The 25,809-nt window shown below is 40.9% G+C and overlaps 2 protein-coding genes across 6 annotated transcripts; both read left to right on the forward strand.

The window, feature by feature from the left end:
* The first annotated feature begins 243 nt into the window (after nt 1-243).
* bdnf (brain-derived neurotrophic factor) lies at nt 244-15,723 on the forward strand. 5 transcript variants are annotated; one of them, XM_077595085.1, is made up of 2 exons: nt 244-551; nt 14,098-15,723. In XM_077595085.1, exons 1-2 carry the CDS (start codon nt 549-551, stop codon nt 14,926-14,928), a joined length of 834 nt encoding a protein of 277 aa, XP_077451211.1. In that variant the 5' UTR covers nt 244-548; the 3' UTR covers nt 14,929-15,723. The 5 variants fall into 5 exon arrangements, with proteins under 5 accessions (XP_077451211.1, XP_077451210.1, XP_077451213.1 ...); XM_077595084.1 differs by lacking the exon at nt 244-551 and adding an exon at nt 571-773; XM_077595087.1 differs by lacking the exon at nt 244-551 and adding an exon at nt 926-1,318.
* Nucleotides 15,724-17,734: 2,011 nt separating this feature from the next.
* lin7c (lin-7 homolog C (C. elegans)) lies at nt 17,735-25,793 on the forward strand. Its single transcript, XM_077591778.1, has 5 exons — nt 17,735-17,989; nt 19,570-19,688; nt 20,700-20,771; nt 20,839-21,048; nt 22,543-25,793. The coding sequence occupies exons 1-5, from the start codon at nt 17,953-17,955 to the stop codon at nt 22,708-22,710; spliced, it is 606 nt and encodes a 201-aa protein (XP_077447904.1). The 5' UTR covers nt 17,735-17,952; the 3' UTR covers nt 22,711-25,793.
* The last annotated feature ends 16 nt before the right edge of the window (nt 25,794-25,809 follow it).

Raw genomic sequence — 25,809 nt, forward strand, 5'->3', positions numbered from 1 at the left:
TCTCGATGTTCCTACTCACGAATGCACGCCGGCGTAAGCGTAATTGGCCTATAGGGACATTTGTCCGACAAGGTGGGCACGTCAAGTCAAGAAGACCCCCCCAGTCAGGAACTAGCCCCCGTCATAAAGTTGCATGCTTCCCGGTGCTTTTGGCAATCACATAAGACCCCCCGCCCCCCACCCCCCTCCCCCTATAATGGCGTTTTACGGGCGAGGGTGCCATGTCCGTGTGTGCGAGCTTCTCTCTGGCAAGCTGGGCTTGTTGATTATTTGTCCTTTCCTGTAGAGCCACCAAGGTTGTTTATTTATTTATTTATGTATTTAATTATTTATTTATTTATTTATTTGGGGTGCCTAAGAGAGTTTTAGAACGGCGATATTGCGAAGGGTTATTAGATTCATAAGTCAGCGAAGTGGTGGGCGATCTACTGAGCACAGCAGAACTTCTCATATGATGACTTCAAACAAGACACATTACCGACCAGCATCTGTTGGAGTGAGTGGATATTAAGACACTTGTGTCTCCAGGACAGCGTAGGGGGGGCAAAATGGTAAGTAAGCCTTTGGAATACACGGCATTTCTGAGGGGAAGCAGGCGCGCGAACGGCAAATAGTCGTGCTTGGCGTTTTTAAAGGCTGCATTTGAATGGCATCTACTTGACAAAGTCATCCCAGTATAGCGAGACTCGCTCGTGTGGTCAAGGCTCATGTTGACAAAGCTGGCGTGGAGGAAAAAACAGATTGGGTGGCGTTTTGGGGCTACGCCGAGGCAGGTAAGGCAACCGTGGACTACATAGCAACCGCTCTCTGCGTGGTGAGCATATACTGAGACTTTCAGGAGAGTCGTGCATGTTGCCAGTCAGGGGCTTTATTATACATGCATGTATGTTCTTTTAAAGCAACACGTGCTATAGGTGAGCCGCTCGGAGCTCTGGTTGTCATTTGAACACGGGGACTAACTAAGCTTGGACTTTTTTTAATTGTTGCTGTCATTAAGGGTCTCTATTTGAAAATGTCTTACCGACGTGATTAAATATTAACGCGGTCGGTTTTGCAAGAGAGGAAATACACGTGACAGGGGCAGCAGCAGCACCAGCAGCAGCAGCAGCAGTTTTCCCCCCTTTTTGAGTGGGCACTCCACCAAAGTATCCAGATATTTCACTGGCCCCTCAGACTGTAGTTGCCCTAGCTGTGTGATGCTTTCAGCACGCTGGACAGAGGCACTCGAGCCGTTCATGGACTAACCTCGCAGATAGCGGACGCCGACTTTCCCTCTTTCCCCCCTTTTGCCAAACCTGGGATTGTTTTCCAACTTTTGGTAAGCTTTTCACCGGGAGTCGGATGTCTTTTAACTCGTTATTTGCCATGGACGGCGATGGACGTCCAATCCATTTGAACTGCGGGCGCATGGGGCTCCCAGTTCAAATGGATTAATCGTCTAATGATAAACTCTTTCAAATTCACAGGTAAAGGATGGGGGGCATGCGATTCGACGTCTATTGCCGTCAATTGCGCCAAAAGAGTTAAACTAGATTAAGGGAAGAAATGCGAATGTGAGTGGGGTGCGCGTGTGTTTTTTAGAGAGCCTTGTCAAAGTTGTAACGTTCGGGTGTCTGGTGTGTGCCCCCCCGCCCCCTCCCTTTTTGCCACTTAACATTGTCAGTTTAAGCCCCCCCACACTGTGTTTAAACTTTGGGACATGCGAGCGTTGGTCGCGGAGATCTGACCACGCACATAGTGGTTGTCAGCTCTTGTAAAGGTAAGAGCCCGATCCATTGCTTTCATATCACTCTTTTGTTGCTGTGGTCCTTGCGGGCTTTTTTTTAAGGGGGTCTCCAACGAACTTGGGCTTTTTAAGTACAGCATGCATCTTGCATCCTCCTGCATTGTCGGCATAGTCCCCGAAATACCTCCAGCTGGTCAGATGTCTGCTCTCTGGCGACGAAAATGAAAGCATGAGGCAGAATTTAAGGCTGGCATCTAATTCTGTAGATGACTGTTTTTAGACTTTTATTCTCATTTATTTTGAGTAATCGTTTTTTTTTTCATGTAACGCGTCGGAGTTCCCGAGAGTGGCTTGCTGCAACACCGTGCGTTATGGTTGCGTTATGCCTAATCATGCTCCCAATATGGAAACTAAGACGCCGCGGTGATCGAGTCACCCTATAACCGGAGGACTTGATCCTTGGCTGTGCTTTTCTACAACAATATTGGTCCGGATAAAACATGTGCGGGAAACAAGCTGCCATATTTTCCCCTCTTTTTACCTACCATACCTGCTCTGCTACATTCATGTTTTGTCTTGATGTCTGTGTATTCTGTTATCGGTCCAAATATAGCCCTACCCCCTCCCTTTCCCCAAACCCCCAACCCCTCCCGTCATCGCCATCAAATCACTTGTGTTTTTACTACGTCCGTTCCACGGTTTCATTCATAAGGTGCTTTTCGCTTCACCTGCTCCCCTACTACCTCCCTTTTTTCTTTTTCTTTTTTTTTTTGGGGGGGGGGGTCATGTCACAAACACAGACTCCATATGAATAACTCTAAAAATATCAGCTGTAATCACGCACTCTCGTGGAATTTGCTCGACGCAATTTCTTATTTGTTTTGCGTGAAATTATAATAAATGTGGGCGTGGCCCGAGGACGTCACTGAGAGATGTGATGGAGAGAAAAAAATATGCCTTCACTGGTGTTGACGAGAGTAGCAGATTTTCTATATTAGTATTTTTTAACCATCTTTCGCAATGAGACAGATTTACACCATCGACATTTAAAATGGCTTCATTCTCTCACAAAGGTCGCCTAAAAAACTTGGGAAATTATCTATTTCCATTTCCCGTCTTCTTTGCACTCCCTCTCTCCATCTCGTCTTTTTTCTCTCCTCCTCCTCCTCCGGTCAAAGATTTAAGATGTTTTGATCCAAGACGAAGCAATTGCAAAGCAAGATGAGAAAAGCCCCAACGCCCACAGTCAGTCCTGTTTTTATCAGCTGTCTTCTTTCACACCGCATGTGCCCCGCAAAATAGTCCGAAAACGAATTTATCCTCACGTTTGGGTTTGCATGACGGAGCATGTCTGCAGGCGTCCTCCTCGCTCCTTTTATTCTCCCGTTTAACGCGCCGCTTATTAAAACAAAGATTATTATACACCTAATATATGATGAGACATATCTTTATTATTAGGCAATAGTTTATTGCATAGAAAAATAGACCAAGCTGTTGGTAGATTTTGTTGGCAATAAATGATACAAATTTCATCCCCATTTTTTGCCTTTTTCTTTTTGGAGAGAATGCTTTAAATGCGTGAATAAAATGCAACTAAAATGCCTGATTTTATGGACATGTTGATTTTTTTTCTTTAACCGAGACGTGGGATTATTGCGTGGGCGTGGGCGTGTTGGGTGGAGGAGGAGGGATGAGCGGAGGCGGGTTAGGAGGGGTTTGTGGGGTGGCACGACACACTTTGTATGTATGAAGGTTTTTTTATAGCACTTTCCTGCAATGTACGTCAGCGGATCAGTCCTTAAATGGGGCTGCGTGTGTGTGTGCGGGCGTGCGTCGACGTGCGGACGCGGACGCACGAGTTATCTTATACTGAGTCTCTCTCTCTCTCTCTCTCTCTCTCTCTCTCTCTCTCTCTCTCTCTCTCTCTCTCCCTCCCTCTCTCTCTCTCTCTCTCTCTTTCTCTCTCTCTCTCTAGCCGCAGAGTTGAGGTGGGCGTCAAAATTCATATCCAATTGTTGTTGTTATTTTTTTTATCCTTTAACCAAAAGGGGGTTTAGATTTAAATTCCTCCTTTCATATTTATGTTGGCCTTTGTCTCATTTCGAGCAATTTGCGCGCAATTTGGACGGATTTCAAATCAGGTTTTTTTAATCTTGTAATATTTATAATGACAATAGCCCCCTGCCCCTCCCACCCTACATCGCGTCCCTTCCGGTACGGGTCTCATTCATTAATTATAACCAACTGTCGGCTCGCCGGTGCGCATGATATAAATAAGAAATGGGAGTATTGATTATTTGGGGCTATAGATGGTGGAAATCTCCACACGGCACCAGGCGGACGTCAGGATATATTTAGAGCAAGGAATAATCATCTTAATCACGATGGCAATAAAGGCTCCATCGCCGCGCCACCGTCATCAGTTTCATCACCGTCGCCTTCATCCAATTAACAGGCTTGTTTGAACAAGTTCTGTCAGGAGGCGAGATTTAGGATGATGTGTGGGTACACTTATTTTTTCAAAAGGATATTTTTTTTAAAAAACATAATGAACGGTATAAGCGTCACAAATGTTATTAGATGTCTCTCATCACACATATTTGAATGTTTTGGAGTCGATTTCATGGCATAATGATGCGCCTTCCATCAGCGAGGAGCCATGGGAATGTTATTGATGCTGTGCTGATATTGGATTCGTGTGTGGAGGTGGACTGGAGGAAAAGGCAAATGCCAAGCAAAGAGAGAGACAGCCTTAATGGCTGTCCGTGTGAATTGGAAAAAGACACATGGATGTCTACTGACTGCTGCCTCGTGGTCATTACTGAAATAAAGGGTTTTTTTTCGTCGTGGGAGAGATTGCATTACCTCCTCGTCAGTGTCTCATTTTATTGAAGGACCCGAGTTTACCTGTTTAAAAGGCGTCCCAAGTGCTACTCAGCCCACCCCTGCCGTTTGACGTCATCTACCCTTATACAAAGTGTTTTCTCGGCTCTGCTCGATGAAGGATGCACTCCCACTTTCATCCAAGTGCCCTCATCGTCTCCTTTGATCCCCCAGTGAAAATGACAATTTCTCCAAATGTCATTTCTCCTTGCGCAGAATGCATTTCCTGTCTGCAGGACTATGAAGCCATCAGCGGTGCAGACTGTTTGTCTCTGTACTTTGGTGGCAGGAACTGCAGAATGGGTGAAAAATAAATAAATACAGGGTGACGTTCAGCTAGAGAGATGTGTAAATGCAAATCCGGTGTTTGTAACACGGCTCGATTAAAACCTGAGCCATGTATGCCCCCCTCCCAAAGACAAAGGATGTTCATCCATACGCCTCAGACAGTTTGAAGTCATTGTTCCTGAGAAATCTTAAACCTGCCGAAATCGAACACCACACGGCGCGGGTGAACTAGTGGCTTGCTTTTCAGAAGGTTGCTTTTAACACAGGCCTCAAACATCCCTCGCGGCTCTGTGGTGCCTTCGTTTATCACACGTGATTTGAAATTCATTCAGAAAACAAGTCCCTAAAGCCTCTGACGCTGCATGCGAGCCGAAAAGACTCCGCTTGCTTCAATTCTGCTGCATTTGCACAAACGAAAGAGAGAGAGAGAGAGAGACTGTGTTGTTGTTTTTGCTACTCTAATGAGATGGCAAGTGATTTATTTATGAATTACTTGTTTGGAACAGACCCGTTGTGCGGTGTTTTGGATGGGGGTAGGTGCGTGCGTGTCTGTATTTGCTGGAGTCAAGTCCCTCAGTGATGCTGGTGCAAGTCTGTGTCATACTGACTTCGCTCTCACCTCAGTGTGGGCCTTTGGGAAGGGCTATATCTATCTTGGCATGTCCCTGAGTGTGTTGGAGGTGGGGCTGACTCATTAGGCAGGTGTCAGCATCCACTCCTATATTGCTGCATGCCAAACAGGAGCTCCCCAGCCCGTGCAGGGAAGAATTATGACGCTCGTGCAGCCAGCAGACCACCGTCAATGGTTGTACCAAGCACAATGGGATGCTGCAATGCCTTAAAAAGATTTCATCCTGCCATCCCCTGTGTCAATTAGCATAGAACACACCTCATCTTTGAGATGTTTTTGTAGTCCACGCAAATGTGACTAAGCATATAGCCGCTAAGTGCTCAAGAATTATGACGCTCTTGCAGCCAGGAGACCACCGTCAATGGTTGTACCAAGCACAATGGAATGCTGCAATGCCTTTTTTTTGTTAAGTATGTATTCCTGCCATCCCCAGTGTTAATCGGCGTATAACACACCTTATCTTTGAGATTTTTTTTTGCAGTCCACGCAAATGTGACTAAGTATAGTGCTGCTCAGTGCTCATAAATACATGCAGGCTAGAGGTTGATTCTCGCGCATTTGGTCACGACTCGCACACTGATATATATATATATATATATATATATATATATATATATATATATATATATATATATATATATATATATATATATATATATACATATATATACATATATATATATATATATATATATATATATATATATATATATATATATATATATATATATATATAATATTCATATTTATATATAGTCGGTGGATGTGATACGCCAAACCAAGAAGAAAAAAAAAGACAAGATGCGCAGTGAGGGCGCACTAATAGTTCCGCCTCGGGGTTGTTGAAAGAGGAGTGAAGGCGAGCAGTGAGCCAGTCAGCCAGTCGCTGGTCACATGTTGCAGCGTCATCGTGTAGTAAAGTTGCTCGACTTCCACACAGGCTCCCCCATTCCGAATTTGTCCGCTCTCTTGTCTTGTGGTCTTAATCCCACCGCTGGCTCGCTCCTCCTCTTCTGCGGCGGCAGCGGCGTCGGCGGCGGCGGCGGCGGCAGGCGGCATGCGGGCGACGACAACTCGGCTTTTACGCACCATCTCCACCGAAGCCGTCCAGCCATGGGAGTGCGTGACCTCATCCATGCTATTTCCATCATCAATAATTTAATGTATTTGCTCCTAACCTGAAGAGACATCCCGAAGCTTGTCAAGAGGAAACAGGGAGGAATAGTTGCGTTAAAGTCGAAATTTATACTCAGGGAGTTAGCCAGGACAGCCCAGATGACTCTGTCCTGTTGAATGGTCTTGTTTTACAACTGGACAGCACAAGGTATGTAACATTCGCAACTTGTTTCTAGCTTGCTCTATATATGTAAATATATCTATAAATAAATTATATATACATATATATATATATATATATATATATATATATATATATATATATGTATATATATATATATATATATATATATATATATATATATATATATATATATATTTGTAATTTTAAAAGGTGATGTTTTATGGGTCTAAAATAGGCCCTGACAGTCTCGTTATCCCCTGGACAGACAGTGCCGCGGTCCCAGAGGGGGTATGTGTAATCTTATCCCACTGTTCATTAATAAAAAACGGAGTTATTATGTTGATTGGGTTTCCAGTGGAGAGCCAGAGCTCATCGGATGTAATCTAACACAAAAGGAGGCGCTTGTTTTGACACTTCAAAGCAATGGACACCTTTTACTCTGCAATTCCAACTTTTCAGACGCCTGGCAAAAATACTTGATATCAGCAAGGCAGACTTTCGGCCAAGTAAAAACTAAAAGTTGAGAAAAACACTTTGAGGGACTCATAACTCATTAAGACTTTATGGAGAAACCCGAGATCAAAGCTACACCGGCCACTTTGGCCCACTTCTTGGTGTTGTTTGCATTGGGTATCTTCAAATTACTGTCTGACTGACAGAGAGACTATCCACCTATCTATATCTATCTATCTATCTATCCATCTATATCTATATATCTCTATCTATCTTTATCCCTCTATCTATTCATTTATCCATCTATCCATCCACCTATCCATCTATCCCTCCATCCATCCATCCATCCATCCATCCATCCACCCATCCACCCACCCATTCAACCATCCACCGACCCATCCATCCGTCCGCCCACCAATCCATCCATCCATCCAGCCATCAGAACCCACCCACCAACACATCCATCCATCCATCAGATAACAAACACCCACCCACCCATCCATCCGTCCACCAACTCAAACCATTCTTCCATCCCTCCTTTCAATCAATATATACTAGTCTAAATTCTTTGGAAAAGACAAGTTCCGTGTAAATGCCAATATTCTACGGTCTTTGGCCCCATCTAGTGTACAAAAATGTAAACTGTGGCGCCCCAATTTATTATTTTCTGCAGCTTTTTTCTCCTGATCAAGTATTTATCTTTTAAAATTATTCCGTAGCTTGAATTGTAATACAAATTATATTTCTCTTCATTCATCTCCCAAACCGCTTATCCTCACAAGGGTCTCTATTTATTTCGTTTTTAGTTTAACCTGGTTGGTCAAAGCTCAGAATGAATGCCCACTACTATTTTCTGTGTGGGAGGGAAGCAACTCCTTACTAAGCACAGAGAGCAGCCATTTGGATGTTTGGTTCCAATATGGATCAGGATTGGCTCTGAGGTGTAATCCCCCAGTGGTACTCATACACTATATTGCAAAATATTCTCAGATACTATGTCCGATTAAAAACAGATCTCAAGGCAGCAATCTTCCACACGTGTCAGCCATTACCACTGACAGGTTGATTTCCTTTTTACTGTGTTGCATTATGGAGCACAAGCGATGTCCCTAATCTAATATCATGTGCGCTGGTTTGTTTTCCCATCGTTATTATTGCTGAACATTTGGCATTGAGTTCTGTGCGCGTTGGACGTGACCAAACATGCCGCTCGGTAAACACTTCCACTTGGAAAGGCTTTGAGGAACTGAACAAAGTGTACAAAACATGAGCGAGGAATGACAGATAACAAATGCTTCCTTACAGTTTAATATGATGTTTATCTGTCAACTTGATACCGTACATGATTCCTCGTACATGTAAAAAAATGAACCCCATAAGGACCTGGTGTCCACATACATGGACACCCATGTTGGGTCATTCAGGCCATAATGCTAATTGGTAAACAAATTAATCATTCATCTTCCAACCATCCTCATAATGGTTGCCGGAGCCTATCCCAGCCGAGTTCGGGGAAAGGCGGACTACACCCTAGACTGGTCACCAGTCAGCCATAGTGCACACAGAGAGACATACAACCCGCTCTCACAATCATACCGCATTCAGCAGGAATCGAGCTCGCGCCTTCCCGCACTGAAGTCAGGCGAGTGAACCTCTCTCAGGTGGCTCACAATCACATTTATACATTTAAACTAATTATGAATAATGAATAAAAACTGAAAAATACATTCTGGCTATGGCCCCCAATAACACACTAATGTCTCATCCCTCTCATCTCATTTTCTGAACCACTTTATCCACACTAGGGGTGTGGGGGTGCTGGAGCCTATCCCAGCTGACTTGGGGCCAGAGGTGGGGGACACATCCTGAATTGGTGGCCAGCCAATCGCAGGGCACAAGGAGACAAACAACCATTCATGCTCACACTCATACCTAGGGGCAATTTTGGGTGTCCAATCAGCCTACCATGCATGTTTTTGTAATGTGGGAGGAAACCGGAGTACCCGGAGAAAACCCACGCAGGCCCGTGGAGAACATGCAAACTCCACACAGGTGGACCGACCTGGATTTGAACCCAAGTTCCCCACCCACACGCTAATGTTTTTTTTTTTTTAATTCATTGTTTAATAGTACAACTGTAGTGCTACAATTATCAACATTCCATTTAAAGTGGAGTATTTGACTATGAATTCTCTTGCACTGCCATCCTTTTTGACCGCAAGGGATTCTCCCAGTGAAAACAGATTGGACGCCCCCTGCCGTCAATGGGAGCCAACGAGTTAAAATGAGTGCCCTAGAGGGGGTTAATAATCGCATCCTTCCACGAGCTTTACAAATGTTTTCTCATCTGTCCCATGAGTTATTTAGCACTGTGTTCTCCACCTGGCGCAAAGAACAAATGTGAGGCTGAGTTCCATATGGCGGCCATAAAGGCCGTGACCTCAAGGCTGATAAACAGGTGGTCATCTAGTGTTTGCGGACGTCGCGGATGCCACACGCTCACCTGCTCTCATTGTCCTGTGCACATCATGCTGGAGGTGTGTCGCCGTGGATGATAAAAGCATGTTTGAGTAGTGGTAAGTGAGGCCTTTTGTCCCTCTGCTCCAGCTCACCTGTCGAGATTTAATGACTAATACGGCCCGATATCAGAACGTTCACTTCAATACGGTTGGAAAATCTCTAAATTTGGACTTCCAACATGAGCCAATAGTATTTGTGCGTCGAATACACCGAGTCATGCTTTGGTTGGGTGCGAAAATCCTGCAGTGCACGTAACATCTTCCTCATAATTCTTGGCCGGTCCCACAGCAATTAAATGATTCATTGGCTTTATTGCATTTTAACAGGATGTTGATTGAGAACATAAGCCATATTGATCGTCCTGATGGAAGCAGGAAATCACAGAGATATAAATACAATCATTTGTTGTTCCCGGTGTGAGGTGACCTGGGGGAATTGCATGCAATTGCACGCTGTTGAGCGGCATTACCCCCGGCAACCTCCTCCTCTCCGGCTCTCCCCTGTGGAGACCTGGAAGGGACGTCATCTGAGGTTGTTATGCTGCGAAATGACGCTGCCGCTCTCTCCACCCCCCGCTGCTGCAATATTACCCCTGTGGTCTGTTACGGAAGATGCAGCACTTTGTCTGCACCATTTCCAGCTTGAAGTTTGACGCCTAACAGTAATCAGCCCTCTCCCTTCATTTCCTCCACGTGGAAATGGAACCATTTGTGCGCAGTGCCCATAATAATATCAGGCTAAATGCATCCCACGCGAAAGGCTCGTGACTGGCAACTATCCCGTAAACCGACACGATTTGCCTTGATGGGAAGGCCCCCCAGACCTCCCAACAATAATGGCTGGTTAATCTGTGTAATTTAGCATATCATTGCATTTCACCGGCGCAGATTCGCTCTTTTAGTCGTTCTTTGTCCTTGTTGTTGTTTTATAATTGGCGAGAAGGGGGAAAATACCCCCGATACAAGCCGACCCCTCCCCGTACATCCTCCTTTGAGAGCACGCACATACATTGAGGGGGGGAGCGCGTCACTGAGCTCGGGGAATGAGTGGCTCATTAAGAGGAAGGATGTGATATTCTTAATAGACTGGGAGACTCCCAGCACATCTATTTTTAGAACACCTATCTCTATCATAGTCACTGTGGTGTTGTTAATTGAAGCCCCAGACACCAATTAACGATGAAGCAAATGCATTTAAGGTGGGGCTTGCTCCTTCTTTATGGTAAAAGGTTGCCTATGGACAAGGCAGAAGCAAGTTTTGCAGCTAAGGATTGGGGAATACACTATGCATTGCAGTCAAGGTCTGTTCCCCTAACCCCCCACCCCCTTCAATTTTCCAAATCGACCCATTTGGAATGTATAGGTTGCAGGGTGCCGGCTCTTGTTTCCTGTCTTCTTAATAAGAGTGGAAGGATCATTCTGTTCTCAGATTGTTGGCGTCTGCGCAGTGTTGGAGTGACACCTTGTCCAGTTTAATCATCATGTCAGTGTAAAGCTTGGCACTTTTCAGGGTAGCGAAGATGACACGTTTTTGAGTCATTAACGTCCTGCTGGGTTCAGCCTGGAGACTTCTCGAGTCATCCACCTGCTCTCAGTAAAGTTGTCGGGTGAACACTTAGCTTTTCCCAAATTCAACCGTCACATGTATTTCAAACATGAAACCTACTACAACCGTGTTCGTAAAGTGGAAACGTGGTGATTCTCAAAGTGTAAAATCAAGAAAAAAGAAGTAATCTACACAACTGCATACTAGTCGTGTATTACAACTTTTCTTTCAAGGGAAAGTCAGCATATTTATTACCTTCATTTCAGCGGAAAGAATCTGAAAAAAAGAAGAATCACTATATACAATTCATCTGAATTAACGGATTCTGAAATAAAATGTGAATGAAAGTGTCCAAGAAGACATTTGATCAAGGCTAGTACTATTTTAGCCAATCAAATGTGAGTATCCCAAATTACCAATGGATGAGTATTTTGGTAGATTTAGTAATTCTGCCATGCTTTTCAGTACACTTTTAGTCAAGGGACATTTTTTAAGGATTAGTATATAAAAACAAGTCAGAATCTTCAGATTGCTTTTAAGCAGCATCATACACCAAAGTGAATTTAGATTGCTACTCCCAGTGTCTTTCAATATATTTAAAAGCATCTACTTTCAGGCAGTAAATCGGCAGATTTAACAGTTTTTATGTCATTTCTATGATGTATTTAAGTACATCTGGGAATATTGGATTCATATTGAACGTAAACACTCGGGTCGACTATATAACTTGATTTTGATATTGGTGCCTATGATGGTACTTGAGAGCCAAGATATTTTTTGTAGGTGGTACTTGCTGTAAATAGTTGGGGATCATCTAACTCACATGTGTCAAAGTGGCGGCCCAGGGGGCAAATTTGGCCCGCCGCATCATTTTGTGTGGCCCGGGAAAGTAAATCATGAGTGTCGACTTTCTGTTTTAGGATCAAATTAAAATGAAGAGTATAGATGTATATTGAATTTCCTGATTTTCCCCCTTTTAAATCAATAATTGTAATTTTTTAATCATTTTTTTATGTGTTTTTAGTTCAAAAATCATTTCGTAAAATCTAAAAATATATTTAAAAAAAGGCTAAAATAAACATTAGTTTAGATCTATAAAAAAATGAATATTCAGGGCTTTTAATCCAGGTCTTTTAATCCATTTACAAAAAAAAATCTAAATATTATAACTAAAATGGTCCGGCCCATATGAAATCGGGTTGACGTTAACGCGGCCCGCGAACCAACCCGAGTCTGACACCCTTGCTCTAACTATTGAAAAAATTGGAGGTGAAAAAGCAAATAAGGTATTTGCGTTCATCTAGTCTCGGTGCAGTTTGTTTGTTTGCTGCAATCAGCAGCATTTGCCCTGACAATAACAAAGTAGTGGCTGAATTACATCTATTGTGTAGCCATTCTCCAATGCAAACAAGTCGAATCTGTGTATTTCAATAAAACATCGTATACAGGCGACGGACAGTGTTTCTCAATGTGGTACTGGTAGTGGTGATTCACTGCACAAGTACAGTTCAAGTTAAGCGAATATATTTACCAGCTGTTCTCAGTATATAGTTTTTATTTATCACTACCTGCAAAGGTGAAAAGCATCTTATCTGAATGATTACTTACAGTAAGTAGATTTTTCTCCTTACATTCCTTTAAAAGGACTTTCATTTTTATTCCTGTAAAATAAAGAATTCTAGCATTATATTTTCAAATGAACTTTTTTCATCTAATAAAATGTTGTTTTTTTGTTGTTGTAGAAGTTATGTGATTTTACTCTTGTATCTTCTTTTGGATTTTTTTTAAATACTCCATATTTGATCATATAGTTTTATTTTTATAAAACATGTTGTAAAAACATTGTTATTTTTGTGCTTTCTAAATTCCTGAAAAGTATCATTATCTTGCCCATATCACAACTTTGTGATATACCCTCTTATAATAGGATGACTATTATTTTTAATATAAAATGAAAATTTGATTCCACTAAAATACACTTCGTTTCATTGTAAAATGACAGCTTTAGTAATACAAATACAACCATTGTCTGTTTTTTGATAAATATTTTGGGTCATTATACTCTTATATTTTTATGTTGGTCATGTACTACTGTTTTTGAGTCGTACTTAGTGGTGGTACTTGGTGCCTATGATGGTACTTGGAGAAGCCCTGTTAGGTTGTTTTTTTGCCTCTTGTAAAAGAGGAAACGCTTGCCAACTACAAAAAGAAAAAACATAAGCGTTGAGTGCCTTATTTTTTTTTTACTTTGTAGATTGCTTTGTCGTAGCTGAAACATGACAAAAAGCGATTTTTATCTGCATTTTTTTTTGCTGGAGATACACGAGACCTCCAAAAGGTTGAGCAGTTTCTGCACGATCTTGCTTCAAAACAACTGGTGATTAAAATGAAACCTTTTGCTAAAAAATAAAGCATGCAATGGCCTCAGAGAGTTCCAAAAAGTACTGTCCAAACAGGACACACAAACCTTATCTGCGCTCAATCATTATCTGTGCTTTCATGAGACGCTGTGAGGCTCAGCGCAGTTTTTAATACCTGATGCCAACAAATATGAAGTAAATCACATGTAAAAAGGAAGATCATGTTTTCCAAAAGAGAAAACTGCTTAATGTCATTGTGATTCTACTCTTTTGATCGTGCAAATACTAGCAAGGGATGTTTACATGGATCAATATGTTCTTAACTAACTGGCCCGGTCTCCCCCCTCCCTTCTCTTCTATCTCGCCTTTCTTTGTCCCCCCCCCCCCCCAGTTCCACCAGGTGAGAAGAGTGATGACCATCCTGTTCCTTACTATGGTTATTTCATACTTCAGTTGCATGAGAGCTGCGCCCCTGAGAGACGGCCCGGGCATGCAGGGCCATCGGACGGAAGGCTACCTGGGCGCCGCCACGGTCGCCAGAGGCCGGGGGACTCCGCAGAGGGGTGGCGGGCCAGGCCAGCGTGGGATACCCTCGCTCTCAGACACTTTTGAGCAGGTGATAGAGGAGCTGCTAGAGGTAGAGGGGGAGGCAGAGGCGGCCCAGATGGGACAGGGGGCAGACAAGAGCCAGGGAGGCGGGGGTCCGGCTTCGGCGGTCGCCACCGAAAGCAAGGATGTCGACATGTACGACTCGCGGGTGATGATCAGCAACCAAGTGCCTTTGGAGCCGCCGTTGCTCTTCCTACTGGAGGAATACAAAAACTATCTGGATGCTGCTAATATGTCCATGAGGGTGCGACGACACTCCGACCCCTCTCGACGTGGAGAGCTCAGCGTGTGTGACAGTATTAGCCAGTGGGTGACAGCGGTGGATAAAAAGACGGCAATAGACATGTCGGGGCAGACGGTTACCGTCATGGAAAAGGTTCGCGTCCCCAATGGCCAACTGAAGCAATACTTTTACGAGACCAAATGCAACCCCATGGGTTACACGAAGGATGGCTGCAGAGGAATAGACAAGCGGCATTACAATTCCCAATGCAGGACAACCCAGTCCTACGTGCGAGCTCTCACCATGGATAGCAAAAAGATGATTGGCTGGCGCTTTATAAGGATAGACACTTCCTGTGTATGCACATTGACCATTAAAAGAGGGAGATAGTGTATGAAATGTATAGATTTTATTGAAGAGTTTAAAAAAAAGATTACAGAGAAAATATCTATTTGTATATATGCATAACAGGGTAAATTATTCCGTCAAATGAAAATTTTATGGACTGCATGTAAAAAAAGATGAAGTTTATACAGTAAAAGTGATATAACAGTCTATTTATTGAACATAATCATGACCTTGTAAACGATTAAAAAAAAATCTGATCAGTCATTTTGTTCCCACTTAAATTACTATATCACATTCCTCAAGACATTGTGATTTGTTTATGTTGCCAACATTTACAAAAATGAAGTGGGAAAAAAAGCAAGGAATGAGAGAGGATAGTTCCATCTTCAAAAGCTTGCATGCTGCTTCAATTGTGAATCGAGAAATTCTCCACTTACAAAAAATGATAAGAGGCTGACCAAAAAAAAAAAAACTTTCCGTTTACATACTCGGCGGAAAACAACTTTCCTCAAGTAATTTATCTGTTTACTGTTCTAAACTTCGCAAGGTATAATGTTGGGATTACATACTATGTCAAGGTGCTGTTGTCAAAGCTTTGCTGTTTATTTTTTTATTCCCACCAGAGAAAGATATATATTGGAAAAAAATGTGTATATATATATATATATATATATATATATATATATATATATATATATATATATATATATATATATATATATATATATATATATATAATGTCATATATATGACATGTTTCCGGGTTAATATTCATTTTGTATGTTGTGAAGTTGTTTGCAATATTAAACTGAAATCTTTGAAGAAATAAAAATGACTATAGGCAACTGAAAAAGCAAAAATAATGTTGATAAAGTTTCAACACTCCACTTTGCACAAATGAATCAGCACATAAAACATGTTAATTGGCTGCTGAATTGATCAAGAAATGACCAAATAACCTCATGATTTAGACTAGAATTTTGAGGGAATAATTTGAAGTCAGGACTTGGAATGCCTGCAAATAGTCGAGATCAGACACGTTCAGGAAATTTTGGGGTTTATTCCATGGTTTTGAAGAGAGCAAATTGGGGGAAATACAGAACCGCGCTTTAACACACATTCACATGTTTACAGGTGCCGTCTTTGTAGTATCGCCAATTCCACAAAGAGAAATAATCCTCACTTTCATGAGAAAAGTTCCTGCACCTACATGTTTCAACTTGTGGAAGTAAGCTCTGGGTGCTCCTGAAAGATAGTTGAGGGCTTTACCCACCATACACCTGTGCGCATTAAAAGCAACAGTTCAATATGAGCGAATCCCCTAATGATGTCTTCAACAAAAGATCTGTCATCAAAAGCCATTCAGTGAGCGGTACAATCACAAATCCAATAGGAAACCTGCATGTCATCTTTCCCAGGTGAAAGGTTGCCACAAGTGAACTCAATTCACCACTTTCTTTCACCTCTTTCAACACTAGCTGCTACATTCATACTGAAACGTTCACAAACAAGACAAAAGGACCCTGAAGCATGTGTCTTGCATGCAATACTCCCACCTGAATGTCATTCATCGCCACCCTCTCGAAGGTAAGCTTGATCCCAGGAGAGGATTGGCGCTAACTTTCCAGAAATCTGAATGACAAACTTCGGAGAGAAATATCATTGACCAGAGAAACGATATTTGCTCTTCTGTTCACTTCACCAACCACATGTGGAATGGATTTATTGTCACTTTCATACGACTACCAGGAAGGATTCATACTGGTGCTCAAAAGGTAACTACTAGAGTATTAAATGTTTAAACAAGTGATATAGTCTTAATAATGCCATGCTGTAAATTTATAAGAGAAGTTCTTTGAATGACTCCAAAAACTCAATAATATACAAGTCCGAAGGACTGCACAGATTCGTCAGCCAAATATTGAAAAACGTCAGGTTCCACACACAGAATGTAGTCGAATAATCCCTTATATTAAAGTACAAAGAGGCCTGGTGCATCTTCAAATGAAAGCATAAAATAAATAACATTGGTTGCTGTCTAGGACGGCCTGGTGGATCTAGTGGTTAGTGCGCCGGCCTTACAGTGGGGGACCCAGGTTCAAATCCAGGTCGGTCTACCTGTGTGGAGTTAGCATGTTCTGCATGGGGTTTCTCCAGGTACTCCGGTTCCCTCCCACATTCCAAAGACATGCCTGGTAGGCTGATTGGACAATCTAAATTGCCCTTAGGTATGACTGTGAGCGTGAATGGTTGCCCGTCTCCTCGCACCCCGTGATCGGCTGGCAACCGGTTCATGGGTGTCCCCCGCCTCTGGCCCGAAGTCAGCTGGGATAGGCTCCAGCACCCCCTCTGATCCTAGTGAGGATAAAGCGGTTCAGAAAATGACATGAGGTGAGATGAGACAAATATTGACAAGTACACTCACTAGTCTGACTGTGTGGGATTACTATATAAAGCGAATTAGTACTACCAACGACCACTTGTTGTAGTACATTACTTTTACCAACAGAAGATGCTGTTGCAACGCCTTAGCTCTGCTCTTTGTGTTGACACTCGATTTATGACGCTATCAGAAGCAGTATACGTACTAGTGAATTTCCCCGGTTACAGTCTCAATAATATATTTTAGCTGGGAATTTTTATTTATTATTTTAATTGTACCAATCAAATCTTAAATATTTTTGACTCTAAAAGAAAATATAAAGCGCAAAAATAGAAATAAAATGTAAACTAATTTAATTTAATCAATATTAGCTGTTTTTTTCACTCTCCTTTCAATAAGCAGTTGAGGCGCAGTCTCTTCCTGGATATTTATTAAATTCATCAATAGTCGTTATTTGTTTAGAATAGACGTTCAGGGTGATTCATTGAGAGCTAGTAGCTCTTTATTTCCCAGCCGTCCTTGAACGTCGCATGACACCGGCCGCTAGCCTAGCCTGCTAATTTAGCTAATCTCATTTAGCGTCTCGCCTGAGAGCACTTCAGGGAGGATTACCTATTTTACTCGCCTATATCTTTTATTTAACGTAATATCTACGCGACATCAAAAAACGTCACGTTGATAAGATGGCGTCGCTTGGCGAACCTGTACGTCTGGAGAGAGGTAAAGTAAATTGGTTAGCTAGTAGCTTCGAAATGTTTGCCTCGGTTAGAACATTTTGACTTAAAACAAAGCCGACCTTTCGCTAAATACATGTTTGGAACTGTGGTAGTAAAAGGTAAACTGGTTAGAATAAAATCCAAAACGAAAACGGTATTAAAACCCGACATGGCCACTGTTAGATGTATATGGTGTATGTGATTAGAAACAGTGACAGGCAGTGAATTTAATGAAATGTTGTTTACTTTACGATACGCTCGTTTAGCGGACGCAATAACAAATAGTGGCGAAAAGTACCCTGAAAAATATTTGACCATATTGTATCATTTTTTTGATCAATTTGTTTTGACGCTCTTGGCATAGCAATATTGCTAGTTGTGCTATGCAAGACATACAGCTTCTCTGGCAAAACAATATCAAATTACCCCTTATATTCTCAATTTAAATATAGGTAGTTATTCGTTCACGTTTGCAAATGATTATAATTCAGCATAATGTGTTTTTTTTAGTGCAAACACTCACTCTATGACCGATCTCTTAACTTTAAGCCCTTCAGGGACAGTGGTCACGATTGTGGACTGCTATTCATAAATTAATATACTTTCCTTTCACGTTTTACTGGGCAAGCGACTTTTTGGTCATTTGATCAAATAGTATGTTTAAAATTATTAATCATTGTTGATACCTAGGGGCAATTTGGCCTGTCCAATTAGCCTACCATGCGTGTGTGTGGAATGTGGGATGAAACCAGAGTACCGCGGCAAACCCACGTAGGCCAGGGGAGAACATGTAAACTCCACACAGGAGGACCGACCTGGATTTGAACCCAGGATCCCAGAGCTGTGATGTAAACCACCAAAGCCGCCGGGCCGCCCTGTCTTTATTTTTTTTTATATTAAAGTTGTATTAATAATTGTGTGTATGTATATATATGTATATTCATTATAATTAAGATCTGGTGTCAACATATGTGGGCTTTTTTAGCCATATGGCTCAGCCATCTAGACCAAATGTTACTTTTACTTTTGTGTCATACATGACACAAAATTTGATGACCACATACAAGGACACCAGATCTTTATGGGATTAAAGATGTTTAATATTTTTTTTTTATAATGGTCGTTTTCCTTATGAATAGTCAGCCCCAAATAAAAACAATCAACTACACAAAGACACAAACTTTTTTTCTCAGAATAATCTGTTGCAAAGTCGCCTTATTGGCAAAACAAAACAAAAAAACAACAAAAAGAATTTATTGCCCAGGCCAATGTATGTGTTTAATCCCCAATGGTCAAACTAGAATATAGAGGACTTTAAATTTTTACACCCTGTTCTCGAAATGTTAAACTCATTGGCTACCAATGACAACGATAGACGTCCAATGAATTCTCAGGTCAAATGGATGAAGCATCTCCTATTGCCGCTCTTATTTAAATTGACAGCAGAAGGATGAAATGAGCCACATGATTAGACCACTATCATCGTCATTAGCACCGAAAAAGTGGTGGTCTTTGGGATAGAATTTGTTTTCCCAACGTCCGCCTGTTATTTGAATGTGATGCATGCACTTTATGTATTTACAGATATCAACCGTGCCATTGAACTTCTTGATAAGCTTCAGAGGACAGGGGAGGTTCCTCCTCAAAAGCTGCAGGCCCTGCAGAGGGTCTTGCAGAGTGAATTCTGCAATGCTGTCAGAGAAGTAAGATACCTGGCGTGTGACTGTTTTGTATAATTCGTTTAGGTGCGGGTTCTGTTCATCTACCTTGTTCCTCTTCATGTAAAGCCGCCTCAGAGAATCTACAGTATTTCGTCACGCTCATTTATGATAAATAGGGTCCATTAGCAATGTGATCGAGTATAAAAAGAGTTAAGATTGCCATTGTCTCTCAGAAGCCAAGATGGGTTGACGATATCCAATTCCAACAATGTTGCATAGACAGACAGCGGCGTAATATCAGAGGGAAATTTGCAAAGATTTTAAAGTTATCATCATTTATGCCGCAGAACATTATCCAAGGATTCTGACAATCTGGAACAATATTTGTGTGTAAAGGTTCCATGGTGAAAAAAATGGATACCCATGATCTGCAGGCTACAAATACTACTATAAAGAAAATGACAAATTGTGCACAGCAACAATTCGAGAGACCATTGTGTGTGCACACAATCTACCATGCATCTGCCAATGTCCACTGAAAATCTCCAGTCCAAAGAAAAGGCCAATTCTAACCAGGACCAAGAAGCGCAGGTGTTTTCTCTGGTCCACTGCTCATTTATAATTGAGTGTGGCTAATTGAAAAACACTTGTTTGGTCGGGCAGATCACGATTCAAAGTTCTTGATAGAAAACTAGAACACCATGTCATCCCTACGGTGGCCAAGAAGTTTCAAGCCAACAGCATAGACCAAATGCTTTGCAAAAAGAAAAAAGAAAAGCACAAATGCAGATTGCCAGAACACAAACGCCAATTCCAAAGCAAAATCAGCACAAATGTCAATTGTACTGTATTTAAACTTGTTCCAAACTGTTCCCTCAATAAACCTTAAAAGTTATATCCTTAACATTTTAGGTAGCCTTGTACCCTTTTGCAACATTTTTCTTGCGTCTCATGATTTGATGATTGTTTTTATAAATTTGAAACATACCTTTAAAATGAATGTTTTGTGACTTTGTAAGGCCCACCATTTTAATGGCAAATGTATTATTACAGGTTTATGAACATGTGTACGAGACAGTGGACATTAATAGCAGTCCAGAAGTCAGAGCAAATGCCACCGCAAAGGTAAAATCAGACAGTCGGTGCATTGCATCATAGAAGTCTTATTAACATCATTTTTTTAATTCATCAGGCGACCGTGGCAGCTTTCGCAGCAAGCGAGGGACACTCCCATCCACGTGTAGTGGAGCTTCCTAAAACAGAAGAAGGCCTGGGATTCAACATAATGGGTGGAAAGGAGCAAAACTCTCCTATTTACATCTCACGGATCATCCCGGGCGGTATTGCTGACCGACACGGTGGCCTAAAGAGAGGTGATCAGCTGCTGTCTGTCAACGGTGTGGTAAGTTCTCTCCATGTAAAGTCAAAGCAGTTTCTACCACTTTGCTCGGATTCCTAAATCTTTTAATTTTTTTAAAACATTTGTTCCAATTCAAAAACTCAACAGTTAATGTGGCCAGACTGTAATGCCTATCACACTAGAGCTGGGGTCACCAACGCGGTCCTTGAGGGCTCCGATCCAGTCGGTTTGCCATGTGTACCTCCTTAATTTAAACTGACCTGAATCAAATGATCAACTCTTCAGCAATCTCTCCTGAAGCCTGGTAGGAATCCCGGTTATTTGATTCAGGTGTATTGGAGAAGGGAGAGACTGGATAGGTGCCCTCGAGGACAGGAGTTGGTGACCCCTGAACTAGAGATTTTTTATTTATTTTTTTAAACAAATTGACACATTTAAACACTGTCTACATGATTGTGGATATGGTGTGAAAGAGGTCAATATTTTTAAGGGAACACTTGTTTATTTATGCAACAACTGGGTTTTGAGGGGCAAAAAATTCAAACACCTTCAAGGGTAGAAATCATGACAATATTTCAATGAGCTGCCAACTACTCTGGAATTCCCAGAGTTTACCCGGAAATGCAACGCAAACTCCAGGAATCCGGACAACCTCCCTAAACTCTGGAAATCCCCAAAAATTGTCGCTTAATATTTTTTTTTATGAACCCTTTCTGAAAAGTACATTAATTGAAATATTGTGGTTTTGAAAACTATTGAAAATGTACAGCAACATATAAATATGTATAAAAAGTGAACACAAGTATAATTTGTTGATCATTTATTGGCAAATTCAAATTTCCACAACATCAAAATAAGTTTTTGTGGGTGGTCTAACCCACACTTGCATGTTGCATATGCATTGTGAAAAGGTCGGTCCTCTTGGAGACGGCTTCAACATGGGATATTTCATCGAATAAGAACCAGTAAACTTCTGCGAGTGTCTGGGTTTCTTATTAGACGTTTCATCCTAATTCCATCCATTTCGTGCTTATCCCGAGCAGGCATATTGACTTACCAGTGCTGTGTACTCCTACTTCCTTTAGAACAACACTGGTGGTTTAGTCAGCCTTAATAATACTTACTGCCTTATGTAAAAAACAAAAGTGTTAAAGTGATAGAGGCTACCTATGCAATTGATTCCTAACCGATTGCCACACTGAAGTCGCACAAGACGAATCATTCATGAGAACTTGTAACTCGGATGATTCACAATGCACTTGTGTTACCGAATTTATCCGGTTTACAGTGTAGTTGAATCAAGATGGCGGAAGCCGTAGCGATGGTGTGAATTTCAAGGCATTTAAATTGGAAATCTGTTACTTTTCCGAAATGGTTAATTAAAAAAAATTAAGTGACAATTTTTGGGGATTTCCAGAGTTTAGGGATTTTGTCCGGCGTTTGCGTTGCATTTTCCGGGTAAACTCCGGGAATTCTGGAGTAGTTGGCAGCTCTGGTACACTATGCACCCTAACTATTGAACGGTTCTTTATTCAGAGTGTGGAGGGTGAGCACCACGAGAAAGCTGTGGAACTACTCAAAGCAGCTCAGGGCACAGTAAAGTTGGTAGTGAGGTACACTCCCAAGGTCCTCGAAGAGATGGAGTCACGTTTTGAGAAAATGAGGTCGGCGAAACGTCGGCAGCAGAACAACTATCCCCAGTAGGGTTGTTTCATTTCAACGCCAGTTCTCACGGCTCTCTTCCTCCAGCCTTCAGGCCATCTGTTCTGGTCTCTTTTATTCTATCTCAAAATCATTCGAACCCACACGCACATATAGTTTTAGTTGATCCACAAAAAGTAGGCTATACATTTTGGAGGCAATAAATGCCCATATTTTTTAATATCGGCATGTTTCACACACATTGGTGTGGTGGTGCCACGCATTATCTATTTCTGTAACCAGGGCAACACATTTAGGCCTGTATTTTGTATTAAGTAATTTAAAAAAAAATCCTACACGTACAACATCACTTTCCTTTGAAACCTTTGAATTTGTCTTAAAAAAACGTTTCAGAAATGTAATGTTTCTGCCAGCTGTGTTGTCCAGTATTACAGCGGTGATGTTTACCTACTCGTAGTGGAAACACTTTGGCCTAATGACTGAAAGAATTTCAGTTTTGTGGCTAACATGTTCGTTTTTGCTTCAGTCAGCTTGAGATTCTAAGCAAAGCTCACTTACACCCTATGCATTACTTTTGTAAATTGGGAGTTTTAACATTACTTAATACATAATATGAAACTCCTAATGAGGAAAGTTTTCAACTCTTAAACTGCAGGTAACCAAGTGAATACACATGGGTGTTTTTCAGCTTTGTTTCCACTGATTGTTCATTATGACTGTTTTTTGAAATTTTTGCGGTAATAACGGTACACCTATTTAAAAAAAAAAGTAAATGCATACAATGAAAGAAGCTGATATTTAAGAAGGAATGCTCACGAAAGGTTTTAACTGTCTTAAAATTGGGTGAGTCATGCTACATCCAATCAACTTAAAAAATAAATAAACATGTTAGTGATGAATGTCGCACTATTCGCCTGAACATTAAAGCTCCTGCTTTCAAGCCAAAACTACATGACTTTGACTAAACAACATTTTTATATGCTCATGATCACACAATGTATTTAGGCTATTCAATGTGCTGAATACTTTCACGTTTATTTACACTTATTTTGTCACATTATTTAAAATGTATTTATAAGCAGCTTTGCAAAGATAAGAACTTGAGTGAGTCCCACTGAGAATTATTTATAATTTTAACATTAAATACAGTCATACTTCTACTTACGAATACCTCTAGGTACGAAATTTTCAGGTTACGATTTTTTTTATATGCAAATGAGTGACTCGAGATACGGAAAAGATCCACATTACGAGATCCCCCAGAAAGTATATGCATTTCCTTATCCGTTATTTTATTTTGAAAATATTGTCGCGGGTGCATTGATTCTCACGTTAGAGACCTCGCTACCCTCTACTGGGCTCTCATGTCAACGCTCTCATTCTATCTCATAATGACAATAAAAGCATTCAATTAAATTCAATTGGCTGTCTCACAACAACCACTATCCATGTTTCAAGATTCTCTCTTACATACCTGTCCACCTCGGCTAAAGGCTCCCCTTATTAATGATTGCAATCCCCCTTATTAAGTGATTAAAAATGGTACAAATGCAACGCGGCACATATTTTCACACACACAGGGCACACGTAAAAATTTAAAATGTATGTAGTACTACAAAGTGGACGGCTTTCGGCCCTGGTAGAATGGGCTCTCGCCGCCATCTGGCGGACAAACACGAGTCTCCCAATATAATGGCCGCGGAGGGAACTTTCAGCGGCACAGGGCACATTTTCCCCGGGTATTTTTGGCCATTATATTCACTTTAAGACATTATTAAATAATTTTCTTATAATTTTCTCCGATTTGTGTGTTTCTCACATCTTTCATACTTACTCTTATAATTTCAAAGGGTTTAGTTAACAGTTGTGTGAGGACCGTGGAACGAATTAGAAAATTTACATATATTTACTGCTCTACTTACGAAATGTTCAAGTCACAAAAAAAGTTCTGGAAGCAATTAATTTCGTAAGTAGAGGTACGGCTGTATTTTCTTAATCAAGAAAATAATAAAATAATCTGTTATGCACTCGGGCACAAATGTAATGCCTGTAGGTTTTTTTTTTTCAAATTCAGTAATTGCGTCATGGTTAGTAACTGTTTGTAGCTATTGATTGTTTTGTAAATGAAGTTATCGGTTCTTGAATTTCTGGTGAAATACGAAGGGAAACACAAATTATGTTTTTTGTTTTGATTCCTCTGCCTTGTTATCCCAGTGAGAGAAAATTATCCCAACAAGTGGATGTTACGTTATTTTGCTTTCCCTATTTGGTGCAAATAACCACGATGTTTATTTGTAAAATTCTTGAATGAAATAATGAAAGTTGGACTCAAGAATAGAAAATTGTAATGTACTAATCTGAACTATGCAAAGTATTTTAAAAAGTGGGAGATTCATATCATAATGAACCTCAATTGCTGCAAAAATCAGTTTTATTGTAGAATGTCACTCTAGAATGTCTTTAAAACCTCCGCAAAGTTGAATTGACGTAGAATTCAACGAGCACAATTAAATACTTTTAGGTAACAAAACGTTTTAAGAATGTCAGGGTGGTCATGTTTTGGTGACCCATCATTCCGTGTACAGTTGGTGGAATATTATGTTTAGTTTTTATTAATCCAACACACAGCAGCATGTTTCCCTGAAATTCTTGGCTCACACATACTTAAACACTGAATGTCACTGTTCATCATCTGATGTCAGCAAATGTTGTGAATCAACTCAACTTGAGCCATTTCAAATGATCTTCATATTGGGATGGTCAATAGAGTATTTTTTATAATAGCTTTCTTTTGATATTTTTCTCAATTTTTCTAAGTGTTTTTGCTAAGAAAAAAAATCTAGTGACAATGCGAGTCTGTGTAACAAGGCCATATTCAGTCACCAATTGGATGTCAGGACGCTACAGACAAACTGATGCTCCCTTCTGAGATACCCCCGACTTCCCCAGGTCTTTGTGCTCTGTAAACTTTTGATAATGTTTTGAAATATTTTAGTCGTGGTTGTTCATGTTGTTAATCTGTAGATTTTGTTATGGTATGTTTATTTTTCTCATTTACTGTTGTGTCTTCATGTGGAATGTAAACTAGTAATAAAAGTAAAACTGAAATAAAAGTTTCAATCTTATGACATTTTCTGATTT

The sequence above is a fragment of the Stigmatopora argus genome, chromosome 2 (genome assembly GCF_051989625.1).
Source record: "Stigmatopora argus isolate UIUO_Sarg chromosome 2, RoL_Sarg_1.0, whole genome shotgun sequence".
Lineage (NCBI taxonomy): Eukaryota > Metazoa > Chordata > Actinopteri > Syngnathiformes > Syngnathidae > Stigmatopora > Stigmatopora argus.